The sequence below is a fragment of the Nematolebias whitei genome, chromosome 15 (genome assembly GCF_014905685.2).
Source record: "Nematolebias whitei isolate Nwh7 chromosome 15, NemWhi1, whole genome shotgun sequence".
In the NCBI taxonomy this organism is placed as follows: Eukaryota; Metazoa; Chordata; class Actinopteri; order Cyprinodontiformes; family Rivulidae; genus Nematolebias; species Nematolebias whitei.
In genome coordinates, this window is record NC_056512.1 from 35368890 (window position 1) to 35390096 (window position 21207).

Here is a 21207-nt window from a genome sequence, read left to right on the forward strand (position 1 = left end):
TATATCATGTGCATTTTAACTTATATTACTACCTTGAAATACTTATTCATTCAAATTCAGTCTGCTTGCACTGTTATATTCTACCACGTTGTTGTTTACCATCTCTTTTTCACTTTTTTGGTACTTTATATTTGTATCCTTATTGCATGTTTTAGTATTTCTTGTTTGTTTGTTCTTTGATTTTATATTTAGCGAGTCAAATCGGTTCTCATCCTAAGCATTTCATTGTACTGTTAACCTTGTGTTAACTTTGCATATGACAAATAAACACAACTTGAATTTGAAGCCATGTGAAAAGCCTAAATGTTGCTGTTTCATTTTCTGTGAATACTCAGAATCCAGGAGCAAAATCAGTTTGTCCATTCATTTCTTCCAAGACACATCAAACAGCTATTTCTAGTAAATGTCCATCTGTCTGCCTTTTGCAGCTTCAGATGAAAGAGCAGATACAAATTTATCAGATACTTTGCAACTTGAATGAAATGCTCAAATCACGCCGTCTCAATTTTAATTCCACTGAAGCTCCAACCTCTGCTGATCCTCACAATTTTTTTACATTATTACGTGCAGGTAGTTACTTTGTAGGATGAACGTGGTTACGATAGAGACTACATGTAGATGTGTGTCTATGCTGCTGCGCTAATGAGCGAAGGGGGGGTGGGGGTTCAGGTGTTGGTGCTTTGAGAGAGGAGGTGAGTGACAGGGCTCATGAATAGTGATGGCCGACAGCTGCTCATTAACCAAGAGACTGTCTGTCAGCCAGAAAATTGGAGCGGCAGCCCTTTCCCTCTGTTTACACACACAGACATGAAAATACATACATGTATACACAGTTCCACATAGATCCCGACCCCCCCACCCCTGCTTCACCACCATCTGAAAACAGAGTTCATATCCCCTTCATCTGGGTCTCAAATGCCGGATGTCAAATGAAAATCGATCACATTTCCCCCCCAGACAACCAACGTGCCTTTTACCTGTGAGCAGTCCCCTGGAGCAAGGGCTGCTCTGAATATGGAAAGAGCTGCCTGGAGTAAATTGTGAATGAGGCTCAGAGCACAAAGAGTGCAAAAGATTGAGGTCAGAGCCTTCACAAGTAATGCTAGTCACTTTATGAGTACTTTGAAACAGTTTTAATGGAGAACAATGTTTTGAAGTTTGGCTTTTTCATCTCTGTTTCCGGGAAATAAAGGAATAGTTCAGATGAAATGTGGCTCCGATACTTTATTTTTGTATACATTTCAGTGCTTTTATTGTATTTTCTTTGAGCCAAAGCAGATTTGAACTGGGTGTCAGTTTGAGGCAGAAGTCTTGACTGGTTGCTGACAAAGATAACACGTACAAAGATCATCACTGGTTTTTCAAGTTTATAATCCCTGAAGCTGGAGTTGAGGAAGCCTTCAGGCTTAAAGAGGAGTTCTTGTTTAGCCTGTGGGACATTGGAGACATGACGGGTATTGTGGTTTATGAACTTGCTTATTTCCTGTCATCCTAACTATTCTGCAAGTTCCATTGTAAGCTTGGATTAACACTTATTGCAGTAAACTTTAGATATCTGACATTGCCTCAAGGGCTCTACAACAGAGATGATAGAGCCATTTTTGTTCTGGACTCTGACATTTATTTACATATTGGCTGACTTTGTGAGACAAGAGGCTTATGCTAGAAAATTGACTGGAGTGTGAAGAAAAACAAATACGGTGTGAAATGTTTTGATTTTAGCGCAACATCTCTGCTTTTGATCTAGATATCAAATGCATTACAGCAACATCATCTGCAAAAGGTTTGTTGATGCTATAGGTCTAAAAAGAGGAGAAACGCTGTAAGTAATTGCATGCACTTCACAAAATAAATAAATAAATGTGTTTGGCTAGCCAACTGTGTTAGTAGCTTAAGGATCTGGCAGGGAGTTGATGCAGGGACCAGGTATTTACAGAGAGACTGATTGATGAGATCTAGCTGTGGCCCAAATCTGCACACTGGGCAATATTTTGGTAATTAAAAACACACAAGGCAGGAGAAAAAGGGGAGAAGGAGAAGCTGACGAGGCTGTATAGGTTGTGAAACACCCTCATGTAAAACTCTGATGGAAACACCCTTTGTGTCTAATCAGCTGAAGGAGAAAGGCATGCTCTGTGAAATTGTGGCTGCATTTGATCACAAATAAATAATCGGTAAGAGAGAAAGCAGGGTATGGATAAAGTAGAAACACCTTTATTACACCAAACACACACTCCCTGGCTACAAAATCTCATTTGCATGCAACTTGTAAAGGATTTTGCACTCTCACCACTGGTCTGACATTTTTTTCAATTTTGCTCTTGTGCTCAGTCACACACAACACAGTTACACATGGGGTGAACACCCACGCACACACACACACACACACACACACACACACATGGTCATTTTGTCTATCTTGGAATGAGCCTGGGATTGATTCTAGTCACACTAGAGTGGGGCGAAATGAGCAGTCACTCTGAATAGGCGAAGGCGTCAAATAATACAGATATGAATGTCGGAGGAATAATTGAAGAAAGTGTTTTATATGTAAAAGACGAAGAGAATGGAGTGGAATTGAATCTCAGAGAAAATGAGGAGCGGTCTGGGTCCCCCGGGACTGACTTACAATAACTCCAACCATTTGTGAGGAAAATAGACAATAATTGGAGTGGTCACTGGATTCCACAGGGCCCAGTGCTGTTCAGTTTCTCTCTTTTTCCATCTGCCTTTCAGCCAGTTCCTCTAATTTTGTTAGCGTCTAACAATCCTTTGTCAGTCAATGTCAAATCCTCGTTTTTTTTTTTGTCTTTCTCTTTTGCTCTTTGTTGTCTCTTTCATCCCAGCTACTGTTTTTCTTTGTGTACTTGTGATTCTCTCTCACTCCCTCTTCTTGCTTTACTCCATCCCTCCCACAGCCAGCAGGCATAAAGCTACATCAGTGGATTTTGATCAGATATTCCAGGCACATATGGACATCCCTGACTGGCATAAATCTGGTGGGTTTTTTTTGTTTTGAAGTGTCCATGCAGGCTTCCTCAGACTGCTTGTAAGGACACAGAAAAGCTCAGTGGAGCTTCAACGCTGGTTTCTTGCCAAATATCTTTCTGTTGCACAGCTCTTACACATCGTGTCACTTCTTCCTCAACAAGCCTCGCTTTCTCCTCTTTTTGTACTTTTCGTCCTGAACCATCTCAGCATGTGGTAATATCGTGTCCCTAAAGAAAGAAATCCTGTCTGAACTTTGTGCTTGCACTGTCTGCAAGTTTTTCAAACAACCACCAACTTGTTCCTCCACAGCAAAGTTGTAACATTTTTTTTTTTTTTTTTTGGTCAGATCTGCTCACCTTGTCCTGTGATTGTCTCATTACATGCTTTGTAAACTGTTGGCATGACAACAGTAGGTCTCTATGGCAACAAGCTAACCAGAAAGTATATTCCTGGAAATTTGGACGTAGTTTTTCTTCAAGCTTTCCACTAAATTCATAGTGACAGGACAGCAGATAATAATACATTTTTCTTTTCGTTTAAAGCATGTGGTGATGATAATCAAGACAGCAGCTATTCATAAACTTTGCAGAGGCCTTTAAGTGACATTTCATACAAAATAATCTTCAAAAACAGGTCCTACTTTTCATTGCTTTCTCTTTCATTGTAAATTATGCAATGTTACTGCTCCCAAATAAAAAAAAAGTTAACATTATTCAGAAAAAAGCTCATCAAAAATCAATTGACATAATCAATAATCATATAGGAGATTTCTGAAGCTTCCCCAAAGCATTTGTCTCCCTGTGTGGCCACAAAGCAGCAGACAGCACAGATAAATTTCCACCCTGTGCTCTGTTCCTGTGCTTACTCTCCCACTGCCTCTCTTTAGATGACTTCTCCTCTGCCTCTCTCTCCCTGTCTTGCTCCAGGTCCCTGGTTATTGATTGGGAGGCTGGTGGAGGGTGCGGAGATAAGATAAATAAGGACTCAGTGGCTGAGAACAGCTCTCTCACTCAGTTTAACATGAAGAGAGAAATAATCATCTGCCAGTTCTGAGCATGTGGCTGCGTATTTCTCAGACCACTTTCATACAAATGCCCTCGGTCATCATTGTCACAATTTAACTTCAACTGTTGAGCCCATGTTAAATTTAATGACATTTTCTTAGCTTGAATGGAGAAATGCTTTATAAGTCACAGAAGCTTTTCTTTTTTTTTTTTAACCCGTCATAATTCAGTCATTAGGAAAAAATTCTAGAATTGTCAAAATTATCCAGTAATTTGAAACTGAATTGACAGAATAGTGCTTCAAAGATCGCTGGTGTGAAAGTTCTAGTATCTGTTCATAATATCCTGCTGTGAAGCATGCAGGAGTATCATTTACCAGTCTGCTTTCACAACGGTAAAACAAACATGTACAGTTCATGAAGTTATTTTATTCAGATCATACACCAAGACACTCTAGTCTTCCATCAATCAAGCCATGTTTCACAAAAACTGCAATAAGAAATACTGACTGTCATGCATCAGTGTCCCTCACAATGCACACATGCACGGCGCACAGGCATGTATAAAGCCCTCTGATGGATAAACACGGGTGCACACAGTGGGGCTAAATAACTGTTGGTATCTCTCGCAGCATTGAGAGCAGTGGTGCGCGGCTTCCCCTTAGATTTTGAAAGCTCTATCTGTATCGGGAACAGCAAACTGAAAAAGCAATTTGCTTTGTCACACAGAGACATGCTTGACTACGCTGAATAATTGCACTGCAGCGCTGGAAAGAGCTGTTTTCCTTTTATCTAATGAAGGCCTTCAGGGGAAGGAGCACAGGGTATGTGTGATTTGTTTGTTTTGTGCTTGCATGTGTGTTTTACATGTTCACGCAAGTGTGTGTGCAGCATTGTGTAGTACATAGTATACAGTCAGTTAGGGCTTCTAAATGTATGTGCCAACATATAACCGAGTGCCTCAAAGAGATAAACAACTTGGACACAAAGAAAACGCTGTTCTTTCTAAATGACCCAGTCGTGCCAGTGTCCCTTCTCTGTCTCTCTTTCAAGACAACTCCACTAAAAATAATATTAATTTAACCAATCTGCACGCTGCCTCTCAGATGTGTCCAGTTTCAGACTTTAGGAAGTCACATGATTCAATAATGCAGAAGCAGAATAGAGAATAAAAACCCTTCTGCCTGGCCACTGACACCAACTTCAAAGAACTGCTGAGTCCACACTTAGGTGCTGGCTGGCCCACCTCTGTGCAGCTTGTGGAGGCCGGAGGGACAACCTAAGCTTCTAATGACTACACAAGTTAAAGCCCTGCAAGAGACCCGAGTGAGCATTTGAAGACTGGGGTCATAGACAGGCAATTTAATAGGAGCATGTGTGTTTCACTCCCTTTCCTTTTGTTACAATGGTCACAGCAGAAGCAAATGATGGATCCGTGTTTTGTCAGAAGCAGAAGACAGCAGCGTAAGCATAATAAGAACGGAAACAAGTAGAAAGATAATACAAAAATTAGGGAGGAAAGAAAGCACCTCTTCTGATGACTGTGATCAAGAAAAGGTTTGTGAATTGCTGTAATGGCTCTAGCATTTGTTCCACGGTGAAACTGTAATTAAGCCATCAGCGACAGTTTGGAGTCTTTGACTTCATAATGAGACGGAGTATGTGCAGTTTGTGCTCTATGGATAAGCTGCTGTAATCACTTCTATCTGCTTAATTATGTAAAACCGTTCCTTTATCCCACTAGTGTCAAGCTCTTTATCTTGGCCTCCCTCCCCTAAACTCATAATAACACTGTACAATGAATGTCACAAACTGGGAGATATCAACCTGAGACATACATTACATTTGCTTGTAGCTGTCAGTTCAAATGGCTGCTGGAAAATACAGTTCAGAGAGAACTGTGAGTTAACAACAGCCTCTGTCAGAGATGAGGTCTGCCAGCTACAGCTACTTTAAGAGAAGACACAAGGCCCTCATCACTTTCAGGAGCATTTTAGTACCTCTCTTTACGTCCCACATTTTACTGGTCGGAGCGCTAAAACATCTCAGAGGTAATGAATAGTGCATTCTCCTTTCTTCTCCCTTTCAAGTTCATTTTAGATTTCAGGATCACATCAGCTTTGGCTCCCATTTTCTTGCAAGAGGACTCCTGCTCTACAGGGAAAGAAGTGAAAATGTGTGCTTCAAGTTATTAGCAAGAAAAAAGTAAACATCTTTCTTGAAATCTCTAATGGAGAAAACCTGACCCCGCTCTTTTTTTTTTTTTGGCAGACCTACATCAAAGCTTTACTTCTACATTTTCTTGGGAGATTGTTGCACCTCTGTGTACATGCTGCACTCACTGGCACCGACACTCGCTCACACCCATTTGCACTCACTCTCTGGAGTGTGGCAGTGGAAAGTGAAATCTTGTGATGCTCAGGAACTTTACAGTGCAGGCAGTCTTCTCCAGGAGAAACAGAAGAAAAAAAAAATAAACAGCATGCATGAAAAAACAGGAAGCTGCCACAGCTTCAATGGAGCAGAAAAAAAGCAGTAAAGAAAAATGTCTACAACAAGTAGCTGCTGATTTCTCTTGCTGTGGGCGATGTGGACTTTGGTTGCCTCATGCTTCTTTACTCTCGCATTACGCATCATCTTTTTATCCTGTTTAGCATAACATGGGAACATCTGTACCTTCCTTGTTCTGTAGGAAAGACAAAAAGGAGCAGAACTAAGGAACGCCTGCACGTAGAAACTGAAAGAAAGAAATGGATGGGCAGGTGTGTCTATGTGTTTCTTTGCAGCTTCACTTTCCTTAAAAATCTACCAGGCTGCGGCCTCTCTATGTTGCTCATGTTTCCCTGATCCAAGCAAGGACTTGCTGTTTGGGAACAACAAACTGCCTGAAACTTCTTTTAGGAATGATCACATCAAGTAAATTAAGATGTGTCACGATGAGTGTGCAGCATGGAATGCAATTCCTTTTAACAAATCTAATGAACCCTTTTCCATTAGTACCTTTAGTACCGGTATAGCACAGTTCTACTCAGCTCAATACAGTACATGTTGTGTTTCCATTATGCTTTCAGTACCGGTTCCAGGGGGAGGGGTTCAAATTGACGTCACGCGCCTCACCAGCTGGTGGCAGTAATACTGGTGGTAAGACCCTGAAACAGGTTTCAGTACAGGGTGGGAATTTATTTTGAAGTTTCTGGTAAATTAAAAAGAATGTAGATTATTACAATTATCAAATTAAACTATATGTGGTTTTGTTTCTTGTTCAGATTTTTTATTTTTATTTTGAGCTTTGCTTAAAAGTTTAATTCTTGTTGTGTGATTTGTACATCTGTGGGTTAGAATAAAGTTGAACTAAGCCATATCTCTTCTTTAAACATGTTTGAGGTAAATATTCCTGAGAGATCCAATAATTTTGTGCCTTGTGATTTTTCAGCTGAGTTAACTTTAACAGATTATTTAAGTCATTAAAATGAAAACATGATTTCAAGATGAAGCCGGCACCATTTATTTATTTATTTTTAATTCTTCACTGATTAAAAAAAATAAAATACATAAAATGTTTTTAAAAATTGTTTCCACCCTCTGTGCACCAGACCTGTCTCGGTCCGCCCGTCTGCCAGGATCAGGGTTCGGCCTTCTTGAGCAGGCGAGGCCGGGGTCTGGGCAATGGTCTTCTGCGAGTCAGTAGCTTGTATGATCCTCCGTGGTGACCAGTGAGCTCGGAGCCCGCACAGCACACAAGGTCAGGGCCCGGAGCCTGAGCCCCAAGTCGGCAGCACAGAGGATCTTCTGCGGTGACTGGCAGAGCTCGGAGCCAGGGACATGATGCCCTGCATGGCCTGAGGGGGCTCCGAGGCTCCGGTGGAGAGGACTGGCGAAGCTCCATCTAGCTCGCTCTGAATTTTGTCATCTGCCACCAAGCACAAAAAAAGCCTGCACTTTAGCATTAGACCACGGTGTTGTCATTATTGGTTTTAAAATCTTTACAATAGGTCCAGTAGCTCCTCGAGTTCAAACACCGGTAATTGCAAATGGCGGATCGAATGTTGTGAAATTTCTCAAACAGTCAGTGACTCCACCCCCTGACCAATCAGTGACCGACAGTGTTCTGACGTCACGTTTTGGTACCTGCTCGGCTCGGCTGGTACCACAGAGATAAGGGTTCTGAAAAAGGGACCGGTTCTACGTCCCATTACTAATGGAAAAGCCTTGGAGCCGTGCTGAGTCGAGTCGAGACGTGCTGTACTGTTACTAATGGAAAAAAGTAACCTGAGTTGTCCTTGTGCATGTAATAAAGTGCTACATTTAAAAACATGTGTAAAAAGCCGTGTTCAGTTTCGTCCTCTAGCAGCTACAGACAGTTTCACGCCTTTCTGTTTCTGCACTAAGCTGAAAGAACTTGAGTCTTTGTCCCAATGAGTGGCTACTAATTCACTAATGCGTCTCACATGTTGTCATTTTTATCACCCACTGTCAAAAGTCAGTCAGGCAATTATGTTTTTGTCCATTTCAGTTTACATGTGTTTGTGAGTCTTTTTGTAATCAGATTGACTGTTTTCGTTTACATTTTATACTTTTGTTGGGTGTAACTGGGACCCTGTGTACACAATTTTGTTCCACCACGTGCACCACATGTGGTGTGCATGACAAATAAAGAACCTTGAATCCTTCAATTTAAAAGGCTGCCACAGCCAACTGACTTTACAAAAGGCATAAATGGTTATAACACACTTAATTTTACAGTAATTTGCCTAAAATTGAAGTATTTGCTGCTAAATACTGTTCCTCAACACATTAACTAAATGCTGACAGCTCACACAAGATCTTTGCTCAAAACTTTGACATTATTTATTTGGAGTCCATCCAAATTGCATTGATTGACACTGAACTAACATTTGACGAGGCAGCAGCTGAGAATCATTCACAATACAAACTCTGAGTGGCACATCTTGCAATATTGCATGGCATTACACAAATATATTATTTTCAACCTTTGATTAAAATGGCTAGAACTCTATCAATCTTATTGATCTTAATATAAAATACTGTCATTAAAGGCACCAGGAGATAAACGTTCCTTCAATTTGATTAGATAATGTAAAAAATGCTTCCATTAACCAGATGTTTGTTGTGAACTATCCTAAATTACAATTTGGGAGTTTATTTTCAGTTGCTACAGTAAACAACAACTTGTTAGGTGGGTAGATAGTAAGCTGTAGCGGTCCATTTGTGTGAAGATTGTACATTTACAAAATTGTTGTTGTTGTTTGTACCCATGAAAGCAAATTAGACATTCATCAAGGTTGTTTAAGTGTGAGATAAATGTTGTGTTTGCACAAAGCCTGTTTGTTTGCTCACATGTAAGTGATATTTCAAGGAATGTTTTGGGTTAATGTCTCCCTATTTGTGTAATGATATATTGTTTATTGTGTTAACATGCAAAGAGTTTTAATATCAAAAGCCAAAGATGGTAAACTAAATAAGCTTCAGACATTTCATGTGCCTATCAGACAAACTAATCCAGACTCAGCATTTTGGACTCAGTTAGAAAGCATATGGTGCCTCGCCTTTATTGCATAATAACTCAGCAACACTGGCAGCAACAGTTACATTACAAAGATCAATAACAACCATAAGCTCTGTAATGTTTCCTCAATGAATGGAGCAACTTGTACACTCTGACTTCACAAAATTAAGTTTGACTGTCTCAGTATGTCTGTATGTTGATCTATAATCAAGTCTCTCACTGATTAACAGTCACAGTAAACACAGATAACTCAAAGCAGCTCTTACTCCAGAACCTCTAGGACTGTGTTTGGATTTGCTTTCTTTGGAGTGTCAAATCTTGAAAACGGAAATTCTCTTTAAACGTGGGCTTAGATAGAGTGGCTCAATGAAAAATAGTCTAATCTAAACTGTTGGTGCTGAAGCTTTTTTCTTTTCCACAAACAAGATGTTAGAACACTCACACAGTTTACAAGAATAGAAAACCTGATGGTTGTTAGACATAATAATATGTGCATGGTGTACACTTGGAAACATATTTAGTAGCACATGAATAAAATAAACATAAAGCATAATCTTAGATCACATCAAGCACGAAACTCAAACAACCAGCAGTGCACTCTTAGGTGAATTTTTTTACTTTCTCTTGGCCTTCTGACTCAGGAATGTAAATAGAAGATTGCTTTATCTTTGACAAAACAATGCTTTGTTTGCATTTTCCTCAAAAATATTTACCAGTTTCATCCGTGGCCTCTGTTCTAAGAGCTAAAAAGAAGAAGGAATAGAGCAGCAGAAGAAATATGAGTGCATGACCATTCAACTCAGTCAACTCTGGCCCCATGCAATGACTCAACTTCAGTTTTATTCATCTTGGCAGCTGTAGTCCTTCTGATTAGCTTCATGCTTATTGTACGTTCAAGCAGACACACTGTTCTAGGTGGCACACTATAATACAGCGATGGTGGCAAAAGCAACATCAGAGGAAGGTAGGAGTAACTGTTGCCATTGATTTTTCTATGATTCTCACACTTGACTTCTCTCCTGCTCCATTTCCCTACTCACCTCATCTCCTCGTGTCCCGTTTTCTTCCCGTGAAATTAGAGGGGTGTGCACCATGCCAGTCAGGGCAGCAGAAGTGAAGACGTTCGACACTCTGCTAAATCAAACAGAGCAATAACGGGGGAACCGAATCCTTCTGGGCTGACATCATTCTAAATGCTTTTTGTGATCAGCTTGTGCTTCTACTGCAAGTCAAAAACAAAAAACATGCTGATGCTTTTTTCAGGTAACATTTCACTGCCTTATGTTATGTACCTACATGTAAGTGGATACAGCAAATTTTGGGTCTGAGACACAAATATGTGTTTTATTGGTGTACCATCACGTCTCACATTTCATATATTCCTAAGTCATCACATGCTGTCAAAGGCAATGAAGATATTTGAATGAAACTTCTAGAAAATAATCAATGAATGTACATCTACACCTGATGAACAACTTTTGAGTCAGTTCATTTCAAGATGGCTGCCACAACCAAGTGAGTTTACAGACCACAAAATATGTCTTTACCTCTATTGATTTAGAAGAAATTAAGTTAAAATCTGGTGTTATAGTAGCTGAAACTGGTCTCCAACATACAGGTACATATATTTTAAGCAGCTACGCATTGTGCAATAATTTTATTTAATATGTTGCTTTTAAATATTCACTCTAGTTTAATGAGTTGCATAAAGTAAGTAATGCATGTACAATTACAACTGATTAACTTATAGAGCCAGTTCAAAATGACCGCCATAGCCAAATGAGCATGGAAAACACACAAAAAAATCTATATTTGTTTGGTTTTACAGATATTGTGCTATAATATGATGTGGTATTAGCCAAGAGTAATTCAAAACATACTCTGAGAAATACATCTCACAACGTTGTATGAACTTAAATACACACAACATTATTTTCAACTAAACACGTACAACTCTGTAATGTCTCAGTGCACAATGATCTTATTCTAAAAACTCTGGCATGAAAGGCTGAGAGTGATACACTTTCTATCCAGGAATTGTAGGTTTTTAATTTTAAAATGTATGTGTGTGTTGAAAAATAAACACAGAACTGACTCCTCTAATTTTTTGTTTATTTATTTTGTTGTTTTAGTTTTTAGGGTTTAGCATTCTTGACTCTGGTCAGTCAAGAGAATCACTACAGGTGACATGTTTTTACTTCAAGGAGCATTTATCAATGAGGGGGGAAAGACATGGGCAACACAGGTTGTGACATTTATTTTCCAGTTCAGAATTCCTACAAAGCCTACAGCTTCCCAAGAAGCTGTAGGCTCTTTTTAAAACATTTCATTACAAAAACTCACATGGCTGGCCCAGAGAAGAGGCTACTTAACAGAAATCCAACTCATTATTCAATTAACTCTGTTCCACAGTGACTTCACTATAATCATCACAATCAAATCTCATATATTCCATAATGTTTAAACCCCAGTGAGTCTCTCTGTTCTGACATATGTACCACCTGCTGCCAAAGGGGAAGACAGAGAGATAATGTTTTTGCCCTTGCTTGTGTGTAAGTTTGTTTTTTCTGTAATGCTTTTCTTAAATCTCAAGAATCACTGAATGGAGTTGAATGACGCAGAAAGCTTCCATTTCATTGACATCTACATCTGAATACATTTGGAAGTAAACCCAGTTCAAGATTGCTGCAACAGCAAATCAACCTCAGCCTAGATAAAACAAACTGCAATGAATTTTACAGCTACTGAGATAGAATTTGATGGGGCAGTAGGTGACAGTCAATCACAACGCACAATGTTTTGGCTTAACATGGTTTCCTTCAGCTGTTTTAAAAGGCAATTATCTATCTATCTATCTATCTATCTATCTATCTATCTATCTATCTATCTATCTATCTATCTATCTATCTATCTATCTATCTATCTATCTATCTATCTATCTATCTATCTATCTATCAAGCATGCGCATACACCCGCGCGTGCACTGCCGGGCTCGGCTCTATCAGAGCCCTGCACTTGTTTTCCTGGGCTCGTGGCACACGGACGTGCTGCTCCTAGTGTCCTCGCCGCGCAAGCACAGCAGTCACCTTCCAACCTCTGCGACTTTCCGTCTCTCTCCCAGTCCGGTCGCAGTTATTTTGCAGGTGGGAGGGGGACCGCTGTCTGTGCACAATTTACAGTATCTGAGGATAGTTTTTTTTCTTCTTCTTCTTTTTCTTCTTTTTCTCACAGACAACGTGAGCTCGGATCTTATGCTGCACACGCAAGACACGCTGCTGGTCGCTTTTCCCGAGCCACACAGAGAGGACTGCCGTGCGTCCTGGTGATGAGGCTGCTGGAGCACAGCCCACACAGCATTAAAGGAATCCCTGTGTGTCTGAAGAAACCGCCCCAGTAAGGGACCAGAACAGAGGAGAGAGGTGGGGGGCTGAGAGACCTGCTGGAACTGGTGTTGACTGGGACGCTATCATTTCACCAAGAATGCATCTCTTCAGTGCCATGTTTCTACTTGTGATGTTAGTTGGAATGTCCAGTGAGGTGAGTGTGCCTGCATGCCATGGAAAGGCATTGAAACTTATTGTAGCTGTGTTATAGCATTACTGTGTGTAAATTCTCCAAACCCAAAGCCTTGATGAAAAATCTGCCACAATAAATAAATAAATAAATAATTTAAAAAAGGCTCCAAGACCTTCTGCGTAAGGCTCGTTGATCTTGTGTAGACTCATTTAAAGTTCAGATACAACAACAAAAGAGACAAAAATGGTGTGATAAATCTGTAGGAACTTGTTTTACTGCAGTTTTTCTTTTGTAAATGCATTTTATGGGCTTTCTGAGGATTTTTATTTATTTTTTGATGATCTAGAGGCTGTTATTGAGATTCATACATCCCTGATAGAGAGCCGCTGTTACTGACTGTGCTAATTGACAAAGGAAGCAGGCAGCAGAGTGAGGAACAAAAACCGGGAGTAATTAACGTAAAGTAGCAGAGCAGCGCCAATAAATAAATGGTCCTGACGAGGTGTGATGTGTCTCTGCTCCGCACATCCTCCCGCCTGTATGGCACTCCAGAAAAAAAGGGGGGTGGGGGGAATATGCTTCGTTTGGTGGAAAATGATGAGCTCTGATGTGACAGCTGGAAATTGAAGTGAAGGATGGTAAATTATTTGACCCAGAAAGGGTTAGTCAGTCAGGACAGGGGGGCTTGAATTCGTAGGAGGGGTCAGCTGGTCAGCAATATTTGCAGTGTTGAGCATAACTAATAACTAATTAGAAGGCGTGATAAAGCTAAAGCTGCTATAGTCTGCCTGGTATTTGTGGCTTTGCAGATGATCCTTTACGCACTTTAAACTCGGTGATGTAACACATTCAGCACCGTGGACAGCACCATGGACAGCACCACAGCACTCCGTTAAAAAAGTAGAGTGAATTCAGCACCGCGGACAGCGCCTCCTCCTCTCCTGGTGGTATCACCATGAGAGGAGTCAAGAGAGATTTCTGCTCCTATAAAACGTTCACAGGCGCGACATCTACACTAAACTTTAAAAAAACAACAACACACAAATAATTTATACAAATGCTACAAGTAGTATAAAATTAATCTGCACTGTTATGAAAGTAAAAAATAAACTGCTAGTATTAATTAGTATTTTAAATATTAGGACATGTGACAACAGAAAAATCCATGCTTGCTCATACCCTCTTTGATAAAATTATTATACAGAACAATGCAAAGCTAAATGAGTTCTTTCTGTGTTGCTTTAGAAAATTATAAATTATTCCAACATTTGAAAACACTAACACACTATGAAGTAACACACATATTTTTGAAATATTAAAGCATGAATTATGATTTATTTATGTTTTATTTTAACAATAGCAGGAATTTAATTATAATTTTATTATGAATGGCCAATGTCAAGATATTATTATTATTTTTTTATGAGAATGACTTGCCATATTTTTGTAGAATGTCTTTCTTCTGTGTTTCGTGATGGAATCATTTGTCATATGTGTGCAAAACTGAACTGGGTTTCCCCTCAACATCTTGCTTAAATATTTATTTTTCTGGAGGATTTCAGATAAAAATAGTCCTTAGTGTGTTTCACAACTTTTCTTTTTTCATCTATTTTGCATATTATGTTTGTTTGTTTGTGTATTAAGTGTTGTGCCTTTTGTAGCTAAGAACTGGCAACATTTTTTTTATGTATGTATGCTGCCTGACCAAAAAAAAAAGTTGCCACCTGGATTTAACTAAGCAAACAAGTAGGAGTCTCCTATTAGATAATTACTGCATGGGCGAATATCTTTCAGCTGGCAACAAATTATTTAACCTTAACTGGCACAATGTGTTGCTTCTCATTTCTTAAACAACCATGTGGAAAGACACATCGCATGGTCGTGGAAAAGAGGTCTGTCTGTCTGAGAAGGGTCAAATCATTGGCATGCATCAAGCAGAGAAAACATCTAAGGAGATTGCAGAAACTGCTGAATTTGGGTTAAGTTCTGTTCAATGCATTATTAAAAACTGGAAGGATAGTGGGGACCCATCGTCTTAGAGGAAGAAATATGGTCAGAAAAAAATCCTGAATGATAGTGATCGGCGATCACTTAAATGTTTGGTGAAATCAAATAGAAGAAAAACAACAGTAGCACTCAGGGCTATGTTTAATAGTGAAAGTAAGAGCATTTCCACACGCACAATGTGAAGGAAGTAAGGAATTGGGACTGAACAGCTGTCAAGCCTTAAGAAAACCACTAATCAGTGAGGCTAACCAGAAAAAAAAGGCTTCAATTTGCCAAGGAGCATATATATTGGACGCTGGAGCAACGGAAGAAGGTCATATGATCTGATGAGTCCAGATTTGCCCTGTTCCAGAGTGATGGGCACATCAGGGACAGAAGAGAGGAAGGTGAAGTGATGCACCCATCATGCCTAGTGCCTAGTCATCAATGCAAGATCTTGGTGAAAAATCAATGCAACACTGGATGGAAATGGATCTTGCGATGTTGCAGAAGCTTATCGAAACAATGCCACAGAGAATGCATGCCGTGATCAAAACTAAAAGGGATTCAACAAAATATTAGTGTGTGACCCTTTTTTTTGGCGGTGACTTTTTTGGGGGGCCAGGCAGTGTACGTATGTAAGTATATATGTATACATGTATGTATGTGTGCATGTATACATATATAAACCAGCCAATAGGGAGCACAAGCCCTTGTGCCTGTTCCAAGGTTAACAAGGTTAAGGTCCAAGGTTCCTGGGTTAACAATGACCACCATGGTGATGTTGACAAACAGGATGATGGTGGAAATTGTGCTTTTGTCAGTCGAAGATCACGAGAAGGGAAACAGGAGACAGAGGGAGAAGAGGAAAGTCAAGAATACTCTCTCTCTCTCTCTCTCTCTCTCTCTCTCTCTCTCTCTCTCTCTCTGTCTCTCTGTCTCTCTGTCTCTCTCTCTCTGTCTCTCTGTCTCTCTGTCTCTCTGTCTCTCTCTCTCTCTCAAGGACTGAATAAAATAAAAACAAAACATAGCACAATAATAAACAGCAGGATGAGAAAACAGCAATGATTGTCTGAATGGACATAAAGGAAACCAGAAAGAATTTACACTGAGTGAGATTTACTGATATAATACAAGCCATTAGCAAACTGCAGGACCTGTTGTGTCTGAAAGTGGAAACCAAGAATACTGGTTTAAAATGCAACAAACACAAGACATAATGCAGTTATGCACAAAATCAAGATGATCCTAGAAAAATTGTGTTGCAACACAATGTAACAAGAAAGCAACTTCCAAAAACATGACAAATTAAAGGCATAGTATCCCTTGAAATAATGCATATCCACCCCCCCAATGCTCAAGTTTTAGACTAAGGTTGTCTTTCTGTTGAGACTTATTAGCATCACAACTATTTTGGTCAAACCTTGAAAATAACATTAAGCACAATTTCCTGCAATTTCATTATAACACAAATCATGTGTTGTGAATGCCTCTTAGCCCCAACTACCACATTACATTTTAGCTAAAACTGTTAAAATGCCTGAATTATAATTATCTGTGTGTTGGCTAATGTGAATTAGCCATGGCAGGCACCTTGAATTAAATTAACTTTAAAAGTTAATCAGTCGTAGATATCCATCCAGTTATTACTTTCTGCAGGTTTCATAAAAATATATATACAGTGATTTGTGAGATATTTTGGTAACAAGCAAATATTCTCACAGTCACACATATAAGGTCAAAAACATTATTGTTCACTTTTACATTCTGACATTGGGTGATAAAAACATAAACCAAACTCCAAAAATCATGAGACCAAGACAATGTCTATAACAAGCTGTGGTTCCTTATTTTTAATGTTTCAGATAAAGGATGAATTTGGACAATGCATAACTATCATGTGTGACATGTATAAAATGTTGCTGCATACATCAGTATTTTAAATGTCTACAACTTCAGCAAACACTTCTGATCTTCAACGACATGGAAGATGTTCAATCTACAGCAGGAACGTCAAAATGTAGCCCTTAAAATCCACCAACCTGTGACTTTTCTCGTTTCCTGCTAAAACAGACCTGATTAAAATGGCTGACTTACCTTCACAGTGTGACATCACATTCAGCAAAAGCCTGTTAATGGCACGTTCATTTAAATCAGGTGCGCTGGAGCAGGAAAAACATCTAAAGCATGCAGGTTAGCGCTTTTTAAGGACTAGAGTTTGACATCCCTTCTCTACAGGAGGTGACTTGATGAACTGGTTGCAGAGCTTGGGTGTGTTAGGTTCACTGTTTAATATGAACAGCCCAGACCGCAAAACCAACACGTTTTAATAAGAGTCGTTTAAAAAAAAGAAGCTGCGGGGATTTTCAAGCCTCTTCCTGATGCCAAAAATGAAGGCAAATATAAATAAGAATTATTTCTAAGTATCTAAACCAACAATTCACTCTGTTGTCGGAAAGAAAATAATGAATGAACAACTTGCCCATTTAACAAACATAGCACCACAACTGTGATCTGGTCAATGTTAAACACTGGAAATGTAGCTGGTGATAAACTTCCATCCAACATCTTAAGCCCCAGCTCTACTGAATTCATCAGTAATTGGCCTTGGGGGACAATTTGTTGTAAGTGTTCACATTAAATATTAAAGAGTCTAAAAGAAAAAATGATACGACCCATAGTTCTGATATTCCAGACAAACATAAAGAATTGATGATTTCATGCAAATCAGCAGCAATGAAAGGAAGAGTGCCTGTGAACAGACTTGGGATCTGTGCACATCTTTCTGTCGCAGTTTCAGGAAGCGCTGTCGTGAAATATTCAGAGGCCTTTAATGAGGCAGATGCACTTGTTCATTAACAGCATGTGTTTGTTAACTACCCGTAAACCTCAGGGGTCCTCAGTGCTTCTAATACAGGCCACCTGCTTGACCTTGGTGCAAAAATATTTCAGTGTTGTATACATGAAGCCATGCATGATTAACTCAAGTGATTATACACACATGTGTGAGTAATATGGAATGTAAGGACCAAATCTGGTAATGACAAGAGTTGAAATCCCATTTAAAAAAGACTGTCCTGCCATGTTCATGTTACTGCTTCTCAAATATTAAACTCTTATTTGTGAGTCCATGCATGATGCAGTCAGAAAACAAACTCTGCCTTACAGAGCCTCCCAGAGTTGTGCTTCATGTAAACTTGAGTGATTTCAACGTCCTTTAAAGTTGAAGCTTAAACAAACATTGACTACATCTTGCTCTGACATCATGCTACTTGCTCGGTGCAGTTTTAAAAAAAATTAGGGAAAGCAATGTACTAAAGCAAAATTAGTCTAGGAATCCAGACATTTCATTAGCATTTTATATAGATGGGATTTTTTTACATATTAAAATACAACAAGATAAATAGTTATCTGTAACATGCAGTGTGAACGTCGTGCTGAGTGACTGCTGAAATTAGCTGAAGAATCTGAAACTTCGTTACAGCTAAAAGAAGCAGAGCACATGCTAAAAGCTGGATAAAGAAAAACGCTATCTAAAGCTAAATGTTAGCTTAAAATAGTAAACCCACAGCTAAAGCAAAAAGTAGTTAAAACCCTATACAAAAGCAAAAAAATTAAAAATTAAAAAAGCTAAAAGTACCAAAGGTTAGCTAAAATCTAAAATAGCAAAATGGTAGCTGAAAGCCAAAAGCAGCAAAATGCAACTAAAAGCTAACCGTTATAAAAGGCTAACTAAATGGATAATGGCAGCAACATTTTAGTTAAAAGTTAAAAGTAATAAAACAGAAGAGAAAACGTAAAAGAAGTACAAAAATGTTGTTTGCAAAAGCAGAGTTTAAAAATATGTGTTTTAAAAGAACTGAACAAATCTCAATGAATATTTAAAAAGTTGCAAAAATTCAAGTTATTGCAACCATCTACTAAATGAACTGAACATTTTAGTATATGGTTAAAATAGCACAATGTATGCAGTTAGACTGCATAAAATGTACATAAATAAATAAATATTAAAGGAAAACAACGAAACATGATTGATACCATTGAAGAGATCAGATATTCTGGTAATGAACAAGACATTTCAGCATCAGAAAAAAAAGCATCAATTCTAAATCTCACCACATTTGAGGTAACATTAATACTTGGCGATATTTGGCTTTCATCCAGAAAGTATATAATATGATGGAACCAAAGACATGAGAGCACTCAGTGATGTGTTTAAACATGTCTGTCTCAACATTCAGGGTTGTGCAGAAGCCTGACTGAGATGTGGAAATACTGTTAAAAGAGGTCAGGTGATTACTTTGTCTCGTTTTCTGTACCGACACAAGTTCTGCTTGAGGTCAACATTAAAAAGAATGACTCGTACTTGAAAGATCCATTCTCTGGTTTGAAAAAAAAAAACCTCACCAGTGCTGCTGTGGAGTGCAGGGAAATGCTGTTATTGGTTTAAGAAGTTTGACCTCAAAGACTGCAAACATTAGTTTGGCTGAGCTTGATGAAACCAAGCGCTTTCTTTGGTGTTTTTCTTTTTTTCTGCTCGAACACTAAGTGGTGTGAGAGAAAAAATCTAATTGCTTGTCATTCTCGTGGAGAAAGACAGAACAGTGAGTAAGCATTTGGCTGAACTTTTCTGTAATTTATATGATCCTTTTTCTCACCAGCGATTGTGACGCACAATTAGACAGAACAGACTTACAATCCTGTAAAGATGTGTTTTTATTCTGACTGCAGCAGAAACTTGGCCAGCTTTAGGACTGAAAATAAACAAGAACGTGTTAATCACACTGAACTTTAAGCCTTATTTGGCACATTTACTTCTGTTAGTTAGTTGCATTTACATTGAGCTAATTATACAGTAGATGACTTCTGTAATATACAAACCCCATAATACTTTATTAGATTTTCACAGCTTTTATGGCAGTACTTGCATAACTTGGGAATAAATTTGTCCTCACTCAAATCAGGATTTTTTATTTTTTTTGCAGTGAATCCACAAAGGAATTAAAGTCATATCCTTCATTAAAGGGATGCATGTCACATTTAGACAGACACACACAGGTGATGGACAAAAACACAATCTGTTTTAATAATCATAGTCATCTTTTAGTGTTGGGTGATAATAAGGGAGAACCTTTGATCAATCAGAATCAAACAGGACAGCTGTGATGGCTGATGTCCATCTGAAACATCTTCAAACAATTCACTACCCTGACTGTGATGCTTTAGTCAAAAATGTCTTCACATGGTGCACACGACAAAACTTCTCCCCTTTAAACAGGGAGGCAATTAAACAGCTTGTGTTGGTCCTGTTTCTGTGCCAAACTTACAATGCATCATAATGTGACAAACAAAGAATGTGAAATAATTCTTATGTTCATTCATTAAAATCAGCAAACCAACGTGTACATGTATTATTGACCAACACTAAAGATGAAGGTGGAGCAATAATGATTTGGACAATGTTTGCATGTGTGTGTATATGTGTGTGTGTTCATTTACCTTTAGTAAAATCTCTTCAAAAATCATGAGGCCGTGTTGAAGTTGAAGATAAGATCTCCGTCATCATTTGATGTTGGCCACGGATAAGTGATATTTGCAAACTCAAAAATGACTCAGCAAAGTTTACAAATACTGAGCTCAAATTTGGTGTGATGGTAACTGAGCATAATCCCCAACACAAATTCCAAGGGACAACTTTACAGAGAAACTGATCTGCTGCAGCCATATGTCCCACAGTGCTCTCCGAGGTCAGCGAATCAGATGCTTCTTTTGGTTCCAGGAACTAGTCTTAAGCTCAGAGGTGACAGAGCCTTCTCTATTGGGAATGAGTTACCACTGCATGTCAGGCAGACTCCAACTTTCACTGTTTTGAAGTCATAAAAAAAACAAAAAAAAAAACACTTTTATTCCCTGGCTTTATACACAGTGTGATTTGTTCTTAACCTGTCTGTATTCTACAATGTTAGCCATTTAGTTATTATTGTCAGTGCCGGCCCTAAGCAAAATTCGGTTTGGGACCCTCTATTTCTGCTAATAATGTGGATTACTGCAACCATCAGTCAGATGATCAGATCATTCACCCACATAACATAAACTCATTGCAACTCTGACAGCCCTGTTTACATTATTCTGTATGTATATATCATCTAGTGTTACTAAAATCTCTCTCTCTCTCTCTCTCTCT

General features: G+C 38.9%; 1 protein-coding gene across 1 annotated transcript in view; it reads left to right on the plus strand.

Annotated features, from left to right (window-relative positions):
- Positions 1-12928: 12928 nt before the first annotated feature.
- olfm2a (olfactomedin 2a) overlaps positions 12929-21207 on the plus strand; it is a 68439-nt gene continuing 60160 nt past the window's right edge. Inside the window, exon 1 of the mRNA XM_037688428.1 lies at positions 12929-13058. Within this exon, the coding sequence (XP_037544356.1) occupies positions 13002-13058 (57 nt within the window). The 5' untranslated portion in view covers positions 12929-13001. The remainder of the gene's footprint in view (positions 13059-21207) is intronic.